At 29.4% G+C, this 26,260-nt stretch overlaps 1 protein-coding gene across 3 annotated transcripts in view; it reads left to right on the forward strand.

Annotated features, from left to right (window-relative positions):
• Positions 1-26,260, forward strand: part of LOC123293530 (synaptic vesicle glycoprotein 2C-like) — a 91,177-nt gene that overhangs the window by 63,733 nt on the left and 1,184 nt on the right. For 2 of the 3 annotated variants that reach the window (XM_044874388.1, XM_044874389.1), the window contains exons 2-7: positions 16,473-16,614; positions 18,678-18,830; positions 18,894-19,218; positions 20,638-21,180; positions 25,288-25,544; positions 26,027-26,186. In XM_044874388.1, the coding sequence (XP_044730323.1) occupies positions 16,578-16,614; positions 18,678-18,830; positions 18,894-19,218; positions 20,638-21,180; positions 25,288-25,544; positions 26,027-26,186 (1,475 nt within the window). In that variant the 5' untranslated portion in view covers positions 16,473-16,577. Of the gene's footprint in view, positions 1-13,665; positions 13,671-16,472; positions 16,615-18,677; positions 18,831-18,893; positions 19,219-20,637; positions 21,181-25,287; positions 25,545-26,026; positions 26,187-26,260 lie in introns of all 3 variants that reach the window. The other variant, XM_044874390.1, reaches the window with a different exon arrangement.

The raw sequence follows: 26,260 nt of genomic DNA on the forward strand, positions 1-26,260 counted from the left end.
TAAAAATACTTTAGTATCACATTAACATGTGTTTAATGCTGTGTGTACAGTCCGACTTAATGCTTTATTTTATTTTTAATGAACTATTCAATACAGACCCAGTATGCCAGTCGTAACAAATCCAGTAATCGACTCTCGGTTTCTATTTAGTTCTAATTATCGAGACTCTACTGTACAAAGAAATAACCTTCATTCATATTTCAACCAGTCATTCAAGCATGAGAAATAGATATTTTCAATGGAATTAAAAACCTTTCTCCATGCATTTCTCTCATTAAGGAAGTGTAAAAATTATAATATTATAAATTTTTCTATTTAAATTTTGAACCTTGATATGACATTATTGACCGCATCTGTCTTTAAGTTATTTCTACCTTAAAACAACTTTTGTGTTATAAAAAAGCCTTGAAATCTATTTTTATAACAAAAGTAAATCAAATTTTTTAATTTTATTTTTGATATTAAAAAAATATATTAAAAAACAAGGCTACATATTTCCAATTGTTTAGCAATAGGGGATCGGGCTAAATTTTTTTATTACTACAGATGAAGAATTCGTACTTCACGAATAGAAAAGTGAAATTGGTTTTTAAAAATATTTAATAGTATGCAAGACATGAACGTTTAAAATTATATTTTTAAAAAAATTTTAACAAAAAGAAAACCGACTTCAAAAGAAAAAATTTTCCAAAACAAATTAATATGCACTAAAAAGTAAAAAATAACGATAATATAATTTTAACTACATTATACCATCGTTATTTTTTACTTTTTAGTGCATATTAATTGATATCCTCCTCTTTTTTTGTTTAAAGTCGGCTAAAAAATACAGTCGAAATTATAACCTCCTTCTTTTTTTGTTTGAAGTCGGTTAAAAATTGTTTTAAAGTTCTAATTAAACAAAGAACCCAAGAGTTACGCCATACGTGGGTATTGCCATAGAGATTACATTAAAACTTTGTTTTGTTAAAAGGAGATGGGAAATCTTTGAATGCAATCTTTGACTGTTTATAACTTCTTCGTTTTTCAATCAATTTTAATTTCACTTTCAAATTTTGTCATGGTATCAAGCCTAGTTTTACATTTTTATGGGTAATATGGCCAATTTGACATCAGGATTATCTCCCATTATATTTTTGTTCCTGCAAAACTCGAGTATAACTTGTTGTTGGACATAATACTTATTTTAAAATCATTATAGAAATTGCAAATTTTATAGCATGGGTGGTACTGCTTACACAGACAATGAAAATAAACTTGTTTTTTCCTGACAATCATGCGAATACGTCAGTCGATATTACTTTGACCAGCTATTATGATGTTAAAGCATTCATTTATTTTACTATCAGTGTAAAAACGAATGAATGGCAAATATCAGATCGTAGTTAGACCTTTAGAATGAAAATGTGATCGAACAATTATATGATAGAATCTTTATAGTTGGTATATTTAGAGTCATAATAAAGGAATTTCACCGTATTTCTAAATATTTGTGTGTAAGACTTTTTAAATTAATGAATGAAATAAACAATTGGACATGTCAGCAAATTATATTTAATTTGGGTATGTAAGGACCACTATATACATTTATTGACTTATTGTTAGTGTTGGCTAAAGTAAATAAACGATTTATTTAATGCCTAAATTAATAATTATTTATTTATTTATTTTTTGTGATTTCCTGTCTGATGACTCTCATTTGAATTATATGGTGATGACAAAAGAGCGGATTTTATGAAATATATTGTATTTTTGGTGTCATATAAGAGCTAAAAAAAAACAGAATTTTGGTAACGTCATGAAAAAGTTGATTTCCAGACGGCTGGATTTTTTATATATTTTTATACCATGTATATGAAATACCAAGGTATACTAAATTTAGTCTCAAGTTTGTAATGCTTAAAAATATTAAAGCTGCGAACAAAATTCGGTATAGGTGTTCATAAAATCACCTAATTAGTCCATTTTCGGATGTCTGTCCGTCTGTTTGTCAACACGATAGCTCAAAAACGAAAAAATATATCAAGAAAAATTTTTTTAGCGTGCCCAGGACATAAAAAGTGAGGTCGAGTTCGTAAATGAGCTTCATGGGTCAGTTGGGTCTTGTAAACCGTTAGAGATAGAACAAAACTACAAATATAAAAAATGTTCCTTATAAAAAAATAAACAACTTTTGTTTGAAACATTTTTTCGTAAACATCACTATTTACCCGTGAAAGCGCAAATTATACCTATACTTTACGAAAATCCTGTTAATTTTCCCAATTTTCATTATTCAAATCCACGTATAGTGGAATAAAGAAGAATATTTAGATGTGAACAATGAAAATTGGGAAAATCAACTGGATTTTCGAAAAATAAAAGTACTTAGGTGGGTAGAATATGAATACCTACAACAGATCCAAATTTAAAATCGATAGAGTAAAGGATATAAGTACATCCCCGAACACTTATAGTAGATAGTTATTTTTATTGAACTAAAAAAATGTTTCCTAGAAATTATATACATGGCAAAACAACGTTTGCCGGGTCAGCTAGTATGGACTATATATTTTAGTGATTCGAATATTACAAATATATTAATCTTATTGCACTTTATTAAACATGCTAAACACTTCAAAATCGATAATTTGGACCAGTAATTTCGTCTTCAATGCGATTTCTTTTCTGTATATATATTTTTGAGCCGCTTACAAAATTTAAATAAACATAAGAGAAAAGTTATAGATGAGGAAAATGAAACGTAATAAAAAAAAATTTGTTTGTAAAATAAACATCCGTAGCCTTGATTCTTATACGGTCTTTAATTTTAGTTTACAACATTAATTTAAAGTAATTAATATTAACATTGTTTTATCACAAATTGCGTAATTTAAAATACAAGTAAGTTTATTGCGCTCTATGTATACGTATGCTAAAACTGTCTTCCAAATCGGTAGATTTTTAGACTTGAGAATTATTACTTATAACCAGTCCTTATCCCCGAACAAGTGAAAACAAAAAATTCATTGAGTTAATTGTTGAAATACCATGCATAGACAGTGTTGATTACTCTATCAAGTTACACATACATATCTGATATTCCCATATAATAAATACTATACAATTTACGCCTAATTTGCGCCCACAAGGGTAAACAGTGATGTTTGCGAAAAAATGTTTCAAACAAAAGTTGGTTATATTCCTTTCGTACCTGTCGTTCCAATCGTTCACTGAGTTTTGTATATCGACTTCTCCTTGTCCCGGGATCCGATCTACAACCCACTCAAACTAAACTTCAACCGCCAGCCCTAGATGCTAGACTACTTAAGTTATGGAACAGCTTAAAATTAATTAATACAATTTTTATATTAATTCACTAAAAATTATATAAAATAATTTTTAATGAAATGATTTTTTCAAAAGCATTGTTCGAATTCTTTCTTTGAAATATTAAATGATAAATTGATAAATTTTTCTTTTGTGATTGACAATAAAAAATTATCATTTTGACAATTTATATGAAAATGTGTATTAAAATTTTTTTTTTCTTCAACACGTCATGTATAAATGTTTTTTGTCATAACAGTAATATACCGGATAGAGATAACTATACTTGTAAATTTTCTTATTTTGCATTTTAAGAAAAAAAGTCATTCTGTATAAGATGTTTTGCTTATTATGAAAAGTATGTAGGAATATTTAAAACTTCTAAATAATGTATAAAGTATCCAAAAATTTGGTATCACTATTTTTTTTTTTTGGGTAAACTACCCTTTGTTTTTAAAAATTGACAAAATGTTACTAAAAAAAAGTTACTCGAAATTAACAAATATGACTCTATACAAAATACAGTAGAATCTCGATAAGTTAAACCTCGGTAACATAAAAACCTTAATTACTTCAAAAAATACTACGTTCCCTTCCCATCAGAGCCCAAAACCTCTATAGCTTAAAATACGCAACCTCTATAACTTAAATAAATAATTTCTGTTAGGCCCTCAGTAACTAAAAGAAATGTTTCCACAACCTCTATAACATAAAATTGTGTGAATGAGTCATTTTGAAAGAGTGTCAAAACAAATGGTTTCGATATTTATTGCTTGCACGTTTTTACTTGTTAACGTAAACAATAACATTACCTATTGTTTGCTTTATCTAAATTCTTCAAAGCTTTGCGGTGGTTAGCTTTGTGACAACGACTTACTTGCATCATAAGTTTTTTGATTGTTGTTCTGGAAACATCGCTTTACTTACTGTGTGATAAAACTGTCTTAAAATGAGTACAAAAAGAAAACTAACAACCCTCACCTACGCTGATAAATTAAAAGCTATAGAAGCAGTGAAAAATGGATTGAAAAGGAAAGAAGTTGCGGCTCAATTTGGAATACATGAGAGTACATTGTCTCTCATCATTAAAAAAGAAGCTGAAATCTTGAAGAAACAAGAATCAGGAGGAAATCTTCAATGTAAAAGACAAAAAAATGCCGAATTCCCTAATTTAGAACATCCCATCCTTCTGATGCATTCAATAACATAGACCCTTGATAACTAAAAACCTCTATAACTTAAAATATTTTTTGTTTCCCTTGGACTTTAACTTATCGAGATTCTACTGTATCAAGAAGATCTTTCCAACTTTGATAATTCCATTCTTAGTGAATGTTTATCCGAGAAAATATATTTTATTTTTAATTTTCTAAACTAGTCCACAAAAAAAATACACTCTCAGATAGTACATGTTAATTGATTTATTATTATTTTCTTTCTTACGTTTTTTTTTTATAATTAGAGCTTTTGTTGAAATAAAAAATGATGCTATAATTAAAGTACACGGATCTTCTTAATATTTTGTATAGAGTCATAATTGTTAATTGCGAGTAACTTTACTTAGTAACATTTCGCCAACTTATAAAAAAAAGAAGGGTAGTTAACCAAAACTAGAAATAGTGATTCCAAATTTTTGGCTACCCTGTACATTATTAAGAAGTTTTAAATATACCTACATACTTTTCAGAATAAGCCAAATGCTTTTTTTTTTATTTTAAGCAAAACTTTCAACGTAAAGTCAAAAACGTAACACAGAGATACTATAAATTTAGTGGCTGAATATATGTTTATATACTAAAATACTGTTAAATTATTGCAATTTCAAAAATTTCGGAATTTCCTTTTTATAAGCTAAAAATTCCTGTTTTATCCCTTTTTGTACCAACACATGGGTACGTCTTTGTCCGTTATCATTTTATTTGATTTGAAAATTGAGCTCTGTGATCCTGATATCTTTTTACTAAATTTGCTGATAAAGATAGAACCCAAAAATTAATAATTGTATTGAATTTTTAAAATTGTCTAAAAGAAAATACATATCAATAAAAAGCGGTCTAGGTGCGACCCGAAAGGTCCAAACGACTAACGTCGCAGTGGAAAGGATAAAAAAATATCATATGCTTTAATATTTATAATTTTTTTTGTAAAAATTTTGTTTTCATTTTTCCGTGGATCCCCACTTTACCACTTGCAACCCCAGCGGAAGCTTCGCCCCTGCACTCCCCATGACGTTAAAACTATATAAATGATAAGTGATAATAGTGACAATTACCTACACAATTTTTCATTCGGTACAAAAAACGGCTTGACCGATTTTGTCCAACCCCTAATCAGGTCTAAGTTACATAATTATGCGTTAAATGAAACTGGTCCCTTGTCAATATCATAATTTGTTCTCGAGATATGCGAGAAGAAAATTGAATCCAAACATACATATATACATACATGTGCACACACGGGCATCCTTTTAAAAACCATATACTATTCGACTCTAAAGGCCTTGAAACGTGGAGATATGGCAAAATCGAACCCATTACAATAATTATCCCACAGGGAAGTTAAAAATTTAATAGGAACTCTGGAATTTACAAAATCGATTTATTTTGATAATTAAATTACATTTTTTTTAAACTAAAAAATAATTTGTTTAGCTTTTGGAAATTTATAGAAAAAGTATACATATTTACGGAAAAAAATTATTTGTCTAATTTTCATAAAATTTATGTACCTATTTAAAGCGGAAATAAAATTTTTAACTATATTTATTTTCAATATCTATATAAATATCAATATTATCTATATATTTAAAATAAAATAAAATAAAAAAATGATAAATTATTATTATTAATATACAAAGAAATTTATTTCAAAACGTGTTATAAAAATTATTATTATCATAATATTATTATGAAATATGTAATTTCACCTCCAGGCACAGTATATGTACCATTCACGGACTCAATATTTACAAAAACATTCCTTGCAGATATTGCGCTGTTTCTAAGTGTACCGTTTATCTATCGTATAAAAGATAGAAGAACACTATATTCGAAATTTTTTCCTTATAAAAAAGAAAACATCTTTAATTGAAAACATTTTTTCGTAAATTGAATGTATTCTCCAAAAACTTAATCCTTAAATGGGCGAGAACATATTTTTTCTAAATTTTTAGTTTATTTTCAAAAAATGAACGTAAAAATAAAGATTCATGAACGGATAAATTGCATTCAAATTCAATTTCTGTTGTATCTAAGCAATTACAAAAAAAAAAACTTTTAAAATAAGAAAATCTACTTCAAAAGAAAAACTTTTCCAAAACAAATTAATATGCATTAAAAAGTAAAAAAATAACGTTAATATAATGAAGTTAAAATTATTGTTATTTTTGGAGTCGGTGTCAGCCAAGGAAACAACTCTGACAAAACAGTTTGCTACACCAGCTTGGCTGACACCGACTCCAAAAATAACAATAATTTAAACTACATTATATTATCATTATTTTTTTACTTTTTAGTACATATTAATTTGTTTTGGAAAAGTTTTTCTTTGGAAGTCGGTTTTCTTTTTGCTAAAAGTTTTTTATTTTTATTTTGTGATTTTTAGTGAATCTGAAGTACAATAACTAATTTGTCACTAAAAAAAGAATCATCGATTTCGGTTGGCGTGAAATTGAGTTATTTGTCCTCTTGTCGTGCATACTTAATGCAAATTTATGACTATTATGGTTTTTTCATGAATGCCGTTTTCATAGCTGGACTAAAATGAAATAGGACCACACGGGAAGCACCAGCGTTCAAATAGATAAAGAATCATCAAAATCGGTTCACCCAGTCGAAAGTTCTGAGGTAACAAACATTAAAAAAAAACAGTCGAATTGATAACCTCCTCCGTTTTTGTTTGAAGTCGGTTAAAAAGAAGATAGCTTTTTCATAAGTCATAAGTTTTTCTAATTTGTGTATTTACACGTATATAAAAGTGGGTATATGTAATTTAAAAATATGGGAATAAGTATTCTAAAAAAAATTACAATAATTCTCGCTTTGTAGGAAAAATTCTCTGTTATTTTTATGAATTGAAAAAATGTGTCCGGAATGCAAATATTATTTAGCAAGAAATCCAATATTAGTTATTCGAAAGCTTATTGTTTTCACTTGAAGAAGCACAATTGCTTATGCGTTCTGACTAAATTATTCAATACCAAATTAAGACGATAAATTTTTTTTAAGAGACTGAATAAAATAACCCCGCAAATAAAAACGTCCTAGCAAATAATAGCGCTTTTTAATAAGGAAAAATTCGTAGCGCAGAAGCTACGTTAGCTAAGCTAATTCCCTCAGATATTGAAAAAAAAACATTTTTCTTAATTAAAGAGAGAATTGAAAAAAATACACTCGAACCAGGACTCGAACCCGGACTTCTTGGATTCATGTCAAGCGCCCTACCAATTAGGCTATTCGAGTTCTAGACACGAATGCAATTTTTTCAACTCAATGAATTTTTACTTTGTTTATCCACTTATTTATTATTATTACTTTTGTTGTTCACATTTAATCATGCACACAATATTTACATCATGGTCTGTTCGACTAATTTTGATATATAATATGTTACATACATTCGTAAACTAATTATTGACAAATACTTCTTTTTTATTCTTAAAATCGAATATTTCATTTATAGTTTTCTAAGAATTTTTATTTCGAAAACTAAGCGTCTAGAGAAAAAATCACAAGAGTACTTTTATCATTAAAACTGATAAAAAAATAAAAAATATTTTTTATTTTGAAAGAATTCAAAATTTTGTACTTTGCGCACACTCCCACCTTACCCCTTGTTTATTAGTCCATTTTTCTCATTAACGAACTTGACCTTAAGAAAACCCTTCTTCATACCAAATATTATTCAAATCGGACATAAATTGCGACAGCTAGAGAGTTTACAGGCACATAAACGTATAGTGCACATAAACACCACTTAAAAAAAAATTGTTTTTTCAGTTCTAGAGCCAAGCCATAAATATAAAAATTTATAAAATTTTGTATTACCAGTAAATTCGTAATTATTTTACTCTTGGCAATTTGTTGAAAAATTTAATTCAGAGAATTTATTGCGTTTGGAAGTTAAGAGGGCCCTAATTGGTTCCGGTGCTACATCTAATCTATGTATGTGAATGTTATTTCACAGAAGCTTCCACGAGAAGATTGATAGCAAACGAAATGTATATTAGTTATCAAATATCTATAAAAGAGGTATTATTTATGAAATAATACTTCTTTTATACAATAAAATAATATTATTTATAAAATAAAATAAATTAAATATCAAAAATTTCTTATAAGGGATCATTAGTCGAATTACTTGAAAATATATATTTAATTTTCCGTTTCAACATTTGGGTATGATGTTTTGAAACTTATATTAAAAGCTTTTGAAATTAAAACTTAACAACAAGCAATTTATCTCGCTATGATGGCGGGGATAGGTACAGTTTTCAAGGGTCCTGAAAACATTTGAATTTACAAAATAATTTTGAACTGAATAGCCCCAAGCCAGAGAAATCTAAAAAGTATAAATTCCTATAGAAACTATTCAACAATAAAATAGATTTTTCTATTTTTTAGATACATACACTTAAAAAGTCACCAAAAAATGCATTTAACGATTTTATGAGTTTTTTTCTCGAAATACCGCTGAAAGTCAATTCAATTCCAAAACAAATAATTATCATCGATTTTTGCGGTTTCTTTCAAACGCTTTTTTACCAAATCTTGAAGAAAATTGAAAAAAAAAAATGTTTTTTCACACATAAGATAATTTTGACCCAAAAAATGTATAAAGATTAGTTTAATTTGGATATATACTTTGTAAAACTTTGTCCAGAATTGATATCTTAGAAGATATGCGATTTCACAAATCGATTTCATAGAAAATCTAAAAATTTAATCAAATAATTTGTTTATTTTTAAGTTTGTACGCAAATTTTCGAGGTATCACCTCTGGATTTGAGAACTTTTGAACTACAAACCGATCGAACATTATCTCTATGCATTGTCTTTTATTTATGTTATTTATGACTAATTTTGAGATAATTATAGGCGGGCGAATATTTGAAGGTTTTTAATCTGTTTTTTTTTTTTTTTATTATTAATTAAATATACCGTATGTTTACATTTGTAGTCATTGACACAATGAGCTAAGTACATATCAATGACTTCTATAAAGGTCATTAATTAATTGTTATAAATATGCATATAAAAAAAAAACCACTTTCATTTATATTTTATTTTTTAAAAATTTAACAAAAAAACTATTAATAAATTATCTAATATTTACATTCTTCTAAGCATTTATAGAAGAAGAAGGATATTAAGTGAACAGTAATAGGGTATTCCAGTATTCTTGAAAAAGTACTTCAAAATGTTGATTTTGCTAATAAAAAGCCACCAAAAATTTATTTCGGAAAAATACACATGCTTTCTTGTCAAAAACTTAAATTAAATTTTAAACCTTTTTTAAACTGTCAAAAACGCGGTCATCCAATTTGATGACGTAATATCGGTATCATTACACGAAATAACACAAATAAATTTGACAGATATATTCATAGACATCTGATTATAATAAATATAAATATTTATTATCTATGTATATATAATACCCAGCTGTCTACACTGAACTAACTGATGGTCTATGACTCATACCGCTATGACATCACAGCAGGGCTTATCCGCGTTTTAGCCTTTTAGGTCACTTGATATACAGTTTAAAAATTATGATTTTTAATTTTAATATTTTAAAAGATAAATGTGCTTTTATGACTCGAAACCAGAATATTTAAGTATATTTTTACATAAATTTTAACTTTTTTCAAATTTCATGATTTATTTTTGACTAACGATAATACCCTATTCAGTCAATTCAGTATGTTTACTGTCGACATCAAGATATTTTCACCATAAGGAGTCTTCGATACAATGTATTTTATCGCGGTGCCCTTTTTCATGGAGTTATCCAACTATCAAAAAGATTGAAAATAGTATTACATTTTGTTTTTGTTCATGTATACGATACTTTTAATCATGTATACGATATTTTTATTTAAATCATGGTCTCTCGATTATAATTGATGTATTTAAATATGATTCATACAGCGTAAACTAAATACATATTGACAAATATATTGTCTAGTAATCTTAATTAAAGAGAATTGAAAAAAATACACTCGAACCAGGACTCGAACCCGGACTTCGAACAGTTTTGTTTTTTATAATGATTATAAAAAACAATTTTTAATTACAAAATGAATTATTTATTGTAATTGAAATAAATACCGCGATACTCGAAATAAAATTGTATTTTTTAAATAGAATTTCTTAATATACAATTTTATTTCGAGTATCGTGATATTTATTTCAATAACTATGTCTCAACTCGAAGTCAACAAAAATTCATCCTTATAATTATTTATTATTTTTAATTATTTTAGTACAATTATTGTACTCAATTTTTAAACCCTTTGGGCAGTTTCAAACTTTCTTCCTTTTTCCCCCACATACCCTATTATATATTCATTAACTTTCTTTTAACATATACGGCAAACACGAAAATCGAAAATATCAATTTCCATTAAAACTTCAAGTTTCTTTATTATTAAACATACACCTCTATTATAGACCTTTTCATCGATTTGCTTTTTTTTTCGGACAGTTTTCAAAAAAACTATTCAACCTTAGAAAGTTAAATATATTTTATCTTTTACAAGCAGCGCTTTTTGACAAGGATAGAAGATATAAGATATGTCTTTACTTGATTGAAAAAACCATGGAAATTTCGCTCGATATGCACTCATGATCTGGTACCGTTGTTATTATATCGTGATGATATCTTGATGTTTACAATAAACAAACATGGATCGGCTCAATCATATGACTTTATCATTACTCATACTATTTTTTGTTGACAAGTTTTTATGTGTAATTTCTATTTATTTTATGAATCTAATTAATTTTAACTAGTTTTTATATTATTTGTTCAACCAGAAGTTGATCGCCTCTAGCTTTATACCATATTTTGAACATTCTTTGCAAAAAAAGTTGATTATATGTCGCAAGAAAATTTTACTTGATTCTACTGAAATGATAACTTGACTGAATTTATAGGAAAATTAACTTTCGACCTGTTCGTATGTAGTATGTGTGGTTGAACGGATTTAAGATGGAATAGGCATGTTGACTAAATTTTTTTTTATCACTTCGAGTGAAGAATTCTAACTACACGGGCAGAAAAGTTAAATTAGTTTTTCTTCACGTCTTCTATTGGCCACTTCAGCCAGAAAATTATAATTTGTGAATGAAACTTACAAAAGTTACATTGAATTAGACGTCAATCTAATCGATAATATAACACAATTTTTTTGGAATTATATAATGAACTTAAGTTTTTATTAACCCTGAAAATATCAAAATTGCCACTGATTGAACACACCCAAATAATATTTGATTTCAGAATTAATTTGGATATGAATGTACGTGTTATATGCACGTGATCTCCCAATTGTGTCTTCAAGGTAAAAAGAAACTCATTTTTTGGCTCCCGTTGAAAATATGTATATGAGTGTTTAAATTTTTACTTTAGAACTCTTAACGTAAATTTGTGCGTAATTGTTAAACTAAATAATCTGAGAAATAAATTATAATTAACTCAAAATCAAAAACGATAATTAACAAAGACTTAATCGCTAACGATCTGGTCAAAAAACGTACTTTTCGCCTTAGAATTTCGTAAGGAATTTACAGTGTTTCTTTGTTCCGTTGATTTTCAGAAACCCTGAAAAATTCTTGTTTCCCAAAAATCTTAAAGTTTTTTTTAAACTCAAACAGGCAAATTTTTATGTCAATTCGAAAGATACAATAGATTTATCTTACTCTTTTCTTCATAAGGTATATTTTCTTTGATTATACCCAGCGATATCTTTTACCCAAGGCTAGAGGCCATATGTGGCAAGTTTCGTTAAAAAGAACAAAATTTTTTTTTCTTCCTATTTTCAAACGCAAAAAAATTATTTTTCGCTGAAGCCATGCTTCCAAAACATAAAGTCGCATCTGTTGTGTTTTATTTGAGCTGATTCTTACTTTTAAAATAGCACATAGGTGCTACAAACATGGGTTCAGGTCCGTAGTAAATAGATCAAGTTATTTCATTAACGCTTTTGAACACTTCCAACAAATTTCATAATTTATTCTTCACTACCGAAAGTACCCTATTGCCAATTAAGAATACTTATCTATACATATATAAGCGATTTACCACTGACTGATTCATCACGAAATCTACGAAACTATCGGTTCGATTAACTTTCGCATACTTAGAACGGATTCCACTAAGAACGGATTTTACGGAATTCTTATCCCAACGGATTTTCTGTAGTATATAAGTCTGTAGATACAGTCATCAATATGAGATGGAAGATTCTGTGAACTATCCTGTTGAGTTTCTACACACACTACCCACTGAGAATAACACCTCATATTCTTCAAGTAAAAATTGGTGCACCAATAATATTGTTGCATAATTTAAATCCCCCAAAATTGTGTAATGGCACCAGACTACGAATAAAAACCATGCAAAGAAACGTTATCGAAGCAACAATTTTTACAGGAACGTATGAGGGTGAAAGTGTATTCATTCCGAGAATCTCTCTGATTCCATCGGACTATCATTTTGAATTTAAGCGTTTGCAGTTTCCAGTAAAATGTAACTTTGCGATGACTATCAAGCACAAGGTCGGCGTTTAAAATTAGTTGGTGTAGACTTACGCAGTGAAGATAAACCAGATAAACGTACGAAGAATGTTGTTTACAGAGAAGTTTTTTAAATATAACAAGTGAAAACAAACAATTGACTGAGTTAATTGTTGAAATACCATGTATAGGCAGTGTTGATAACTCTGTCACATTTCACATACATACATATCTGACATATTTAACTGATATACTCATATAATGCGCAAGTGTTGATGCGCAATCGTTTGTTTTTTTTGACGTCATGTAAATAACAAAAGATATTCACTTTGATATTCCTATATTAATACATACTATAAAATTTGTACCTAATTAACGCCCTCGTGGGTAAACAGTGATGTTTACAAAAAAATGTTTCAAACAAAAGTTGTTTATTTTTTTGTAAGGAACATTTTTTACATTTAAACTTTTATTCTATCTCTAACGGTTTACAAGATGGGTACTACGGACCCATGACCCAATTGACCCATGTTGCTCATTTACGAACTTGACCTCACTTTTTACGTCCTAAGCACGCTGTAAAAATTTCAGCTTGATATCTCTTTTCGTTTTTGAGTAATCGTGACCACAGACGGACGGCCGGACGGACGGACGGACGGACAACCGGAAATGGATTAATTAGGTGATTTTATGAACACCTATACCAATTTTTTTTTTGTAGCATCAATATTTTTAGGCGTTACAAACTTGGGACTAAACTTATAATACTATGTATATTTCATATATACATGGTATAAAAAGTATATTACCGGTTTATATATCTTTATCCATTATTATGAGTTTCATGTTCATGAAATGTTATTAAACGTTAAAATTAAGAGAAATAAAAATGTGATGACCAATGGAAATGTAATTGTTATTCATAAAAATTGTCATACATAAAAAATAAAGGACGTAAAAATATAATTGATTACAAAATTTAATTTAATAGATTTAAAAAATGAATAAACCTTAGTTTTATGGTGGCAATTTTTCGTGGTATAGGCCTACTGTGGATCCCACATCAATACGGGAACCACAATAAATAACGGGAACGCATCCCAATACACAGTACTTCATGGGTGATGTGGAAGTCTGTATATTCACTGACTGACACTATATTTTCCTATTTGAAATTTGAAAAATTTACAATAAATATCAAATCAAAATTAAGCATTTCTTTAATAAAAGAAGTATAGATTCACATCCAAATGGTTAGTGTGCCCATCGAAGCGGGCGGGAATCAGCTAGTTGTTTTATAAATTAGATAGATACTTTCGATTTAATTAGCATTAATTACTGCATATTTTATTATTCGGAAAAGAAAACAACGCACATATTATGTGAATTTGCAAAACCTTGCAATAATATTTGACACGATAATATATTTGGAGTGTGTGGGTTAAACTATTGATCTAGACCGGACAAGTGTATCCCTTTCTGTTAAATTTTTGTGTAATCCTTGAACACATAAATAATAATTTTACATAAATTATATTTAAGATAATATAAGATTACGGGTAATGTGGGGTTACAAAAAGTACATTATCATTGTTTTCTTAACTAGTACAAGGTAAACTTACAATAAACAGCCAGCTAATTTATAAAAAGCAATAAATAATATATATTATTAATACAAATTTTTAGCATATTTGCATAATTTATGAAAAAAAACACGTGCTTATATTATATTCAATTAATTGTGATTTAATCAGATATGAAGTTGAAAATTTTGAGTGGAGCGTAACATCATAAATAATTCCGAAACTATAATAGGGCAACCGGGGCAATGCTTTGATAATTCAGAATTCGTCATTGTTCTCCAGTTATCATTACTCCGAAATCTGAACGGACTTTCTCTATATTAGAGTAATTCCAACGCGACCATATATCTTTAGTCATCTCGCCGTAACGCACAATGGAGTGTTTATATCAAATTTCTGGACGAAATATAATGAAGGGATTATTATGCTCAAAATTGATTAAAAAGACTATTTAGATGCAAAAGTACCTTTTATTTGGCAATAATAAAAAAAAAACTTTTTTTTTTGGTCATATTCGTCTTCAAACCCGGTTACTTCATTTTTTACTTGAATTTTTTTTTAACTTTTTATGCTTGCTTTTGTTTCCACATAACGTGATTTTGGAATTATATGTTACAAAGTTTCACTTGAATACAATTTGCTCCTTTTTTGGACTTTTGCCTTAAGCTGTCTTAATCTCTATCCTTATTCTTGTCTTAAAAGAAAAGGCGCAAGTTAATAAATTATATAAACACATTAAAGGATACTTAAACTTTGCCTTGATAAAAATAATTTTGCCCGACAAAACCTGACACATAAATAAAAAGCTTGGAGTATAATAAATTTGCATTAACAAACACAGTAAACGTAAATTGAATGACACGGTAATTCGTGAGCGGCAACAAATCAGACGGGGTACGAGGTTGAGATAAATCAAGTGACCTATTTGAGATGGAGTGGTTTTCAAACTACACCAAAAACAACTTTTAATGCAAAACCAAAAGGTTGAGCTTTCTGACTTTTGTTCAGAAATTTGGTTTAAATACTCCACTGTGTGACGTTCCCATAGAAATTATAAAAGATTTGTTAAATTTTAGAACCCATATAGCAAGGCAAATCTCAGACTTTTTGTTTTTACATATGTATAGAGTAAAATATTGAAAATCTCGAAAGAAAACACCCTTTTTTGATTACCCCTTAAAAATTTACAGAATTAATTTAGATTTAAACCAACTTCTTATAAAAAAATCAAGCCTTTTATCAAATATTGCAGTGGCGCTCGTTCATCTTTAAGAGGCAAAGATTTCTGTGAAAATTTAAAAAGCATTTTTTCGAGAATTGATCTCCTCTTTTTGTATAAATAGACTACGGATCTGAAAACGATATGGAAGAATGATTTTAAAGTTTGAAAAATAATTGTATTAAATCTCTCACATTACATCTAATATGTCAGTGTTAATAAGTTATTGTTTTCAATCATTTAAAATGCCCATGGCATGAATAATAATTAAAATCTGGTTTAATTTCATTTTTATTATAATTACCTAACATCTTCCGTCATTATCAGATTTGAATTAATAAACCATAATTCTAAATAAAAATAATAATACGCAATGCAAATTTTAAAGTTTCTTCAGAATTTTTCAATATTGTATATTTTTCTTCTGGCAAGATTTCTAAACAACTTTAAAAAGAGTAATATTAAAATGGATTTTTCTTAACTTTAGTGGCGATAAGAAATCCTAGCAATAAACCAAAAATAAAGTTTCTGAGCTTTGTGGTATAAATGATATAATTAAAATAATAAAATATTTTTCAAATTATATTTGTTTTACTAAAATTAATTTTGTTTCTTTTCCAGAACTTCAAAATTCGTTAACTGCCAACTTCGCCACTAGCCTGCCCCCTAGTGCTGTTTTATTCTTCGAGCCCAAAAAGAAAATTATCGCTTCTGTGATATCGTAGGATGGTAGAAACTGAACTTGAGCCAAAAAAGCATCCCAGTAAGTTAACAATTTCTTTATTATTGAAAATATAATGAAGAGAAAATTTTTAATATATATTTCAACAATATTATATGCTATAAATTTATCATTTAATTAAGGCCAAGCATTAGTGTAATTGTTATTAAATATTGCGTCATATAATTATATCAGGAGTATAAACATTACTTTAGTTGTAACTTTCGAAATAAAATCTTATACAATTTAATTAACAAATGCTTTGTAAAAGTCTCAGGATTTTATGAATACTTACTTTTAAAGTGCTTACATAAAGACTTAGGTTGTTCTATTTTTTGATAGTCTGATTTGAAGTTGAATAACTCTAACTTTTGATACAATAGTTTCAACATTAAAATTTAATTTATATGAATTTATTGGCTATGAAGAGTTAAATCAAGATTTCATATATGAAAAAATTTACTCTCCACAAAAATAGTGCAAAAAATTCACTGCCTATCCAAATGCGGTCATTTTGAGACACCCTTTATAGATAATCAATAAAATCTATAAAATTAAAAAAAAAAAATCCCATTCTTTAACCAAAGTCATGAACTAATTTTGCTCTCTTACAAAATCCCTTCTATGAAAAATGACAGATTTAAAAAAAAAATGTAATTAAATCATCTTATGAGCGCAACTGTACTTAAAATTATTTCATTTTTAGATTAATATTAAAAATATCCGTTACAAACTTTAAGCTAAACTTATTTATTAATTGCTAGATGATCCGATGAACTTCATTGTGCCAACAATTTATTTAATTGTAACTATACTGATCAGTGATTATTATTAATCTTAATTAACCTGCAGTTGAAAATTAATAGCTTTACTATGCTTAGCCTACTCGCAAGCTCCCCCCCCCTTTTTCTTAGCCTGCCCGCTAAACACAAATTTTACTACTATCTCTATGATAGCCTTCGGTGTTTGACCTGGCTTAAGCCTTCGGCAGTGGAGCTCGCTTCGCTCGCATATAGCTTTAATAAAAACCTATTCACAATACATGAATAATAATAAATACTACCTCAATACTATTCAAATACCTGTTCACATTTCTAGATAAATATGGTGGGAGCGCAAATAAATACATAAGTACATGGAAAAGTAATATAATGCATTATGTATCTGCGTTTCCACCATTTATTGCATTTAATATTTTGTCTTAAAATTTCTAATGTTCCGCTCAACTTCCTTAATTTTTTCTTTCATAAGAACGTTTTTCTGGCAATAATGAGCATAACAACAACAAAATTAGCAAAATTGTTCCATCTGTTCTCAAGTTATAGCGTGGCCAGGAGCAATATTGCTTCATTTACATATATATATATATATATATATATATATATATATATATATATATATATATATATATATATATATATATATATATATATATATATATATATATATATATATATATATATAGATTACATAATATGACTTTACAGCATAATTCCCACATTAGGCGAGTCGAATAAACTTTTTTCTGTCTGTAAATTAAAGAAATCAGTTTATAGACTATTTTTATATAAAAATGCGGTAAATACGATTGTGACAAAAAAAATTTGTAAAAACATGGCTTTATTATTAAAAATTATGATTTTAGCGGCAATTTTCATTGTTCTGATTGAACGGAGATGTCGACCGCTAACATAAAGTTAATATATTGATATAACTTGTTCTAATTTTTCTACAAAATTAAGTTTTTCATATTTTTGTTCTTTTTTATAACATTAACTTATGATCACACTTAAAGGTTTTATGTTGTTTTTGTGCCCACCTATAAACATGAATGAATTGAGCCAACCCTTTATACTATGGGTCCCAAATATCCTTTTTAAAATTAAAAAACCGAGAATTTAACAAAAATCAACTAGCAATAAATAACTAATTCGCTCGGTCTATATTAACATATTTTAAGCTTAAAATAAAGGTGCACTTGTTATCAGTAGTGTTTTCTTTTCTAATTTTTACGACGTAGAAAATGCCAAAATAAGGTCCTCCTTGAGGATCGAAAGAAAAACCGCCTAAAAAATAATTAATAAAATCATGTGAATTTTTTGCAGATTGTGATGTAAAAGACGAGCGCACTGTAAACGGGTGCGGATCTAAGGACCTAGAACTCGGTAATATTGTTCTAACAAAGGGCAAAGTCCCAGGAGATCTAGAAAAAGGTATAGATACAAAAGCAGATTTTGAACGTGCTATCGAACTTACAGGTAAAATTTTTTATAAAGATTTTTAGAGATGAAAAAAATTATTTTTAAAATTGTTTTTTACAGGGTATGGAAAATTTCATTACGCATTATTAGCAATATGTGGATTTGTAAGTACGTCGGAGGAGATGGACGTCATCTCGATGTCCTTCATCCTACCGTCAGCACAATGCGATTTAGACTTAAACACCCAAACAAAAGGATGGCTCAACTCCATCATCTTTATAGGGATGATGGTTGGAGCCTACGCATGGGGCTCTGTGGCTGATTCGCTTGGTCGCAAAAAAGTCCTTATAGCGATCTCATTTATGAATGGGTTATGTATTGTGGCATCTAGCTTCAGCCAAAGTTATCTGATGTTCATGTTATTCAGATTCTTGAATGGAGCAGCGTAAGTAAAATTATATTTTGTTCCTAATTAAAATCTACCATTAAAATTTATTGTAATAGTAGAGCCTCAGACAAAATACATAGAGTCGCAGAAATGAAACACTAATAACAGTCGAGAGTTCGAAAAATTTGAACAGTACGACGGTATTGAATGCGGTCTTCTGCATTCGATTCGTTAGAGCGTCAGGAAATTTTGTGACCTAAATTGATCTATAAGAAATTAAAAATAAGCAATTTGCATAAATAATATGCATTTTATAATTGCATTTTAAATTAACCGTAAATATACTAAATTCACAATTCGGTTAATAGTGCTGAAAATGATTCCAAACTTGTTACTCGGGGAGTTTGTGGGTCGCTGAACACGAATATCGCAGAATTAGTCTCTGGAGGTATCTGATGCCCAGGGTAAACGGTATCTTCGTCGTTTCCTAGAGTTTTTGGGAAATTTGTTATATAATCAGTCCAAACTCATTTTTCGAGGTTTTTTTCTCGCTAAACACGAACAACGCTACAGACTTATCTCAGGCACCCTGAGTACCTGGTGACCGATTCTGTCACAATATTGTGTTCAGCGACTCCTAAAATTCCCGAGTAACGCGTTTGGACTGATTATATAACGAATATCTCAAAAACCTCAGGAGACGACGAGGATACCGTTCACCCTCGGAGGCCATATATTTATCATATTTATCAATTATAAAGTGCATATTATTTTGCAAAGTGCATATTTTTAATTTCTTATAAATCAATTTAGGTCACAAAATTTCCTGACGCTCTAACGAATCGAATGCTAAAAACCGCATTTAAATCCGTCTTACTGTTCAAATTTTTCGAACTTCAGTGTTTCGTTTCCGCGACTAATATAGAGTCTAGTTTATATAACCGTACCAAAGGAAGAGCAGATGAAGGCAGCTGCCCTCCCCTGTACTTGGATATATCATTGATTTAGTTGGCTAACTATATGTTTGATTCCTGGCATATGTGTTTTTTCAATTCCTTTAATTAAGATTTACACGACATGTTTGTCTTTTGTCTTCATAGTGTACGGAATTGTATCATAAATATTATTAATAATCGAAAAATTTTGATATTTAAATAAATTGTGTATACAAAATTTAGTACACAATTTGTGTAACACAAACAAGAATAATAAATAAATAAGTTAATGTTGTCAAACAAACAAAATAAAAAATAAAAACATTCGTTGATTTGAAAATATTGCATTTTATGTCTAGAGCATATATTGTCTCTAGTTGGTTAAGATACTTGATATGAATCCAAGAGACCCGGGTTTGATTCCTGGTATATATGTGTATTTTTTTCAATTCTATTTAATTGGATTAAGCCTACGATAGAGATATCCATGTGAGATAATAAACAACTGTATAAAATTTTAATGATTTTTTTTAATTTGTAGACTAGGGGGCAGTGGACCAGTAATATGGTCATATTTCGCCGAGTTCCAGCCAAAAGCAAAACGTGGTTCAATGTTAAGTTTCATGGCTGCGTTTTGGACACTCGGCAATCTATTTGTGGCTGGTTTGGCATGGATAATTATACCAACGAATATTGGTTGGCATACCGTAAATTTTACATACAATTCGTGGCGAATATTTTTACTTGTATGTTCATTTCCATCATTTATCGTGGCCGCATTATTAATATTTTTACCAGAAAGTCCAAAGTTTTTATTAATGCGTGGACGGCCTGATGAAGCCATTGAAATATTTAAACAAATCTTTGCAAGAAACACTGGTCGTTTACCCGAAGAGTATCCAGTTAAGGAATTAATTTTAGAAGATATTGTTCGTAAAGATGGACAAAAACCAAAACCAGTTGTTAAAGGCAAATATAAAAATATGATGGTGGATATTGTTGACAATAGCAAACAATTGTTTGTTACACCGATTTTACGTTTTACACTCATTTCCATAACAATTAATTTTACATTTCATATTGGGTAAGTTATTTCTTTTTATTTTTGGACTAATCACTCAAAATGAGTTTATAAATTTTACCAAAGAATACAGGATATCTAATAGAACATCATTTGTATATACATATCCGAACTCACCATTTTGGTAGTTTGAATTTATTTAACGCTTAAACCCTCTGGAGGAGTAGCTCAAACTATCAAAATGGTGAGTTCGGATTTGCATATACAAATGATGTTCTATCAGGTATTCTGTATTCAAGGTTTTTTGTAGGTAATAAATTTGTCATGCAAAATCGTTAAGTAATATGTATAGGGATTCGATTTTAACAATTAAATATATATTTTACTTAATTTACCAATAAACTATTGATGTTAAGTACCGGACAATAAACCAAATAAGTTTTTATACTACAGTAAATAAGCCGGAAATTACCATCAAATGTGGAAAAGTGGTGGAACAGCTCCGATTTCAAAAATTTTTTGTGTACGTATTCCTTAGACCTCTAGGAACATTCAGCCGCACTAACCCTTGCATTTGAAAAAAAACTGAGAAAGTTAGGGTAGTTTTCCCATCCCCAAATTGTAACAGTGAAAACAAATCAATATTTCACCTCAAAAATCGTCTTCCGAGGGTTTTCGAGGTCGCTGATCATGAATTCAAGGTTTAAAAACAACTGAAAATGGTTGCAACCCCATTAAAACTACCCCTAGAAGTGTCAATAATTAAAAAATTTTGAAGATGAATTTGACCTCATAAATTGTCTTTCTGCGGTTTTCGAAGTCGTTGATAATGAATTTGAGAGTAAGAAGCAACTGAATGTAGTTCCAAGCCACCCCTAAAAGCCACACCTAGAAGATACAGAGATAAAATTTAAAATTTTTAATCGAATATCTTTTTTCGGGGGGTTTTTGGCATCGCTGATCACGAATTCAAGGTGAAAAAGTAACTTGAATGGTTGCAACCCTATTAAAACTACCCCTAGAAGTGTGAATGATTAAAAAAATTTGAAAATTTTGAATTTTTTTAAATGTTTATCATTTATACATCTGGGGGTAATTTTTTTGGGGTTGCAACCCTCTTCAGCTACTTTTTGACCTTTGATTCGTAATCAGCGCCCAAAATTACCCGAAAGACGATATTCGAGGAGAGAATTCAAATTTAAAATTTTATGTCTGTCACTTCTAGGGGAGGTTTTTATAAGGATGCTGTGACATTTAGTTATTTTTTTACCTCAAATTCATGATCAGCGACTCCTAAAACCGCAGAGAGACAATTTCTGTGGTGCAATCCAGTATTTTCAAAATTAATTTATCATTGACATTTCTAGGGTTAGTTTTAATGGGGTTGCAACCATCCAAGTTACTTTTTGACCGTGGATTCGTGATCAGCGGCCCCAAAAACCCCCCGAAAGACGACATTCGAGGAACAATTTTAAATTTTTTCTCTGTCACCTCTAGGGGTGGCCTTTAGGGGTGGCTTGGGACTACATTCAGTTGCTTCTTGCCCTCAAATTCATTATCAATGACTTCTAAAACAAGAGAGAGACAATTTCTGAAGTGAAATTCAGAATTTTCAAATTTATTTTATCATTGACACTTCTAGGGGTAGTTTTAATGGGGTTGAAACAATCCTCAATTTCTTTTTGACCTTAAATTTGTGAACACGGAACCTAAAAGCTTCACGAGACACGATTTCTGAGACAAAATATTGAATTTAATAAAGTTTTTGTCTCTATCACTTTAAGGGTAGTTTTATTGGGGTTGCAACCATATTCAGTTGCTTTTTAACCTTGAATTCATGATCAACGACCACAAAAACCCTCGGAAGACGATTTTTGAGTTGAAATATTGATTTGTTTTCACTGTTACTATTTGGAGAGTTTCGGGGATGGGAAAACTACCCTAACTTTCTCAGTTTTTTTTCAAATGCGAAGGTTAGTGCGGCTGAATGTTCCTAGAGGTCTAAGGAATACCCACACAAAAAATTTTTGAAATCGGAGCTGTTCCACCACTTTTCCACATTTTCCGGTTTATTTATTGCACTATTAATGCCATCTAGCATATTTACAACGTATTACCGGAACTATTAAGCATAACGCGGGATATATAATTATTAAATGAAATTTTGTATTCCTTATTCTAGTCAAAGACTATAGGATAGACAAGAAGCAGAAGTATAATTATAAGTGACATCTGGAGTCTGAGGCGATCAACTATTAAGTTTGTAGGCCTTTGCGGGTATGGCTATTAAGTTTAACTACTTTGCGGGGGTGACTATTAACTATTAAGTTTGAAAGCCTGACTCGGTAGAGGCGCTGAAACTCGTATACTACGATTTTACATTAGCTCATATGGGCTGCTTCTCCTCTATCCTATGCTCTTTGATTCTAGTTTTATTATTCAAAATTGAATTGAATAAATAATTTCAATAACACTTGTGAGTTATTAAAATAGTTCAAAAACTCTCAGTTATAAAATTTTTGGTTAATTATCATTCAGAAATGTATTTTTCCGGTTAATTAACCAAATAACTTACTGGTAAATAACCGGATAATTGTCCTCCCGAATCACTAAATATAGTTCATGTACGCGTAACTCACAACTTGATGTAATCACTGTTTGCAATTAGGAGTTATTCAGTTTTAAGACAAGATTCAGGTACGGATTAACTATTAGGCTAAGAAGACAACTGTCTAGAGCTTCAATATCGGCTAGGGCCCCATATCGGCACACGTCCAAATGAAGTTTAAAATGTTTTATAGAGAGAAAATTTAATAGGAAAAATTGGATCCTCAATGACAATATGAATAATTGCTTTTTTTTTCGACGCATGCCATCAGTTGATAAAATACTTCATACTTACAAAACAGAATCATCTAGTATCGAGAAGTAAAACCAATAATAGGGATTTGTTACGTTACTTTAAAAGGAAAAGGTCAACTTTCTAGATGTTATGAACGATTTTGTATCCAAATTTAGTTTACATAACTATTTTCCTTCGTTTATGTTATATATTATTCCCCTAGCCTGCTTTTTCTTGTCCACGCGATATCTTCCTTATCCCTTTATCAAATTCCATCATTTCCAACGGTCTAAAATTGTATCGCTTATAAAAAAACAGGCAAAAGGAATAATATTAATATTTAATTTTATGCATTAGGCAATTTGTATATCATATATGTAGTCAAATTGCCTACAAATAAAAGTAAATTACTGTTAAGATTTATCATTGTTTTTAGCCACACGGGTACCACACTGCGGAATTCCGCAGGGTCAAGTTAGTTGTGTTTTATTGCATTTAACAAAGAAAAAGTTAAAATGATTTTTCATGTTGAAATGGCGAGTGTTTTAATAAATAAACAACCACGTCAAAACCATTTTCTTAGGTTTAATGTTTTTTATTGCATGTAATATTAATAAACTTAAAATTAAAACACTCGCGTCTCATTTTACTTACCTTCCTTCATCAACTTAAAAAGAGCTGATGTTCTTCGAACTACTGAAATTTGTCTAGTTTGTCTAGTCTCGTTTTTTATTAATTTAATTTCAATAGTTAACTGCGTTTATTTTTTCCATCTCATATCTAGAAAAAAGCTCTGAATGTCTGTTGGACAAATCGATTATGAAATATTTTCAAAAAATAATTAAAAATACTTTTGTCTTAAGTATTTTTTGAAATTATTGTGGAGTTGGTAACCTCGTGCGATTGCCCAGGGCTTCACGACAAAGACAATATCGCTCAGAAAGGAAAAATTATAGTTTATTTTATGTAAAACGTTTAAATTTACTGTATATAAAATCTAATGCAAACCGAAATTAAATGTTACTTCCAACAAAAATTTGCTATCTTTCCGATGTTTATGTCAAGAGTAGTTTGAATTTAAAATTTTTAAGCCTCGCTCGACCTAACGCCGATCCTGAGTAAAGAATTGTCTTATTTTAGGTATATATAATGCAAAATACACTCCTTATCCTCCAAAGAATTATTATTTTAGTAAAATATCTTCGTATCTAATTTCTCGAGATTTCGAAGCTTGAAAACGGAAGAAATGCACACTATTTAGAAGAAACTAACTCAATTTCAAATGGCAAAGAAAATATGAAATATTTAACAAAAATTTAATTTTTTAGATATTATGGATTAATGATGTGGTTTCCCGAATTATTCAATCGTTTTGATGAATTTAATCGTCATCATCCCGGACAAGATGCATCTGTATGTGAAGTAACCAATTTTGTTGTAAATAATGGAAGTCACATTGGTTTATGTTCAGATAAAATAGAGAGTACAGTTTTTATGGAATCATTAATTACCGTTGCAGCTGCATTACCAAGTAACATAATTGCAGTATTAGGAATGGATCGTTTAGGAAGAAAATTCTTTTTAGGTAAATTGACATTAAATTTTTAACATACAGTAGTTTAGGTTTGGTTATATAGTGACTGCCTTGGGGTGGGGCCCACTTTTCCATTCTTGGCCACTAGTCTATGAACATTTGAAACTGTTGAGCCAACAGGCTTAAGGTCAGAGTGGTCGCCAAAGAAACGCTGGCTCAAGTAAGTCCATGTCTTCAAGGCAAGAGCTGGACTTTGACAGAGAAGATGAGACCCCTTCCCACTGTAATGGCTTCTTTAATAATCGTGATGTCAATGTTCTGTAACAGACAGTAAGTAAATGTCAATTTGTACCGCTGACCAAAATTTTGAAAATAAAATAATCTTCATAACAGTGCAATGTTGGATTAAGATATTCAAGACTCAAATCTTTGCACCAAGATTTTAAAAGCGCTTAAAATTTAAAATGAATTCTTCAAACATATTCCCTTTCATATTTTCTAATAATAATTAAAACTCAATATTAAATTTTCAGTATTCAGTACGTTTTCATCAGGACTATGTGCAGCTAGTATGTATTTCATTAGAAATAAATTACATAATTTGGTTGTATCAGCTGTATTTAGCTCAGTGATATCATGTGGTAACGCTGCATTAGATTGTTTAATTACCGAAGTTTTCCCAACGAATTTAAGGTAAGTCAAAATCAAGAATATTACATCATTCTTCGAACCTCTAGGATTTGGAAATTTGTAGGCAATCGTGTTCA

This window comes from Chrysoperla carnea, chromosome 2, assembly GCF_905475395.1.
Source record: "Chrysoperla carnea chromosome 2, inChrCarn1.1, whole genome shotgun sequence".
Taxonomy (NCBI): Eukaryota; Metazoa; Arthropoda; class Insecta; order Neuroptera; family Chrysopidae; genus Chrysoperla; species Chrysoperla carnea.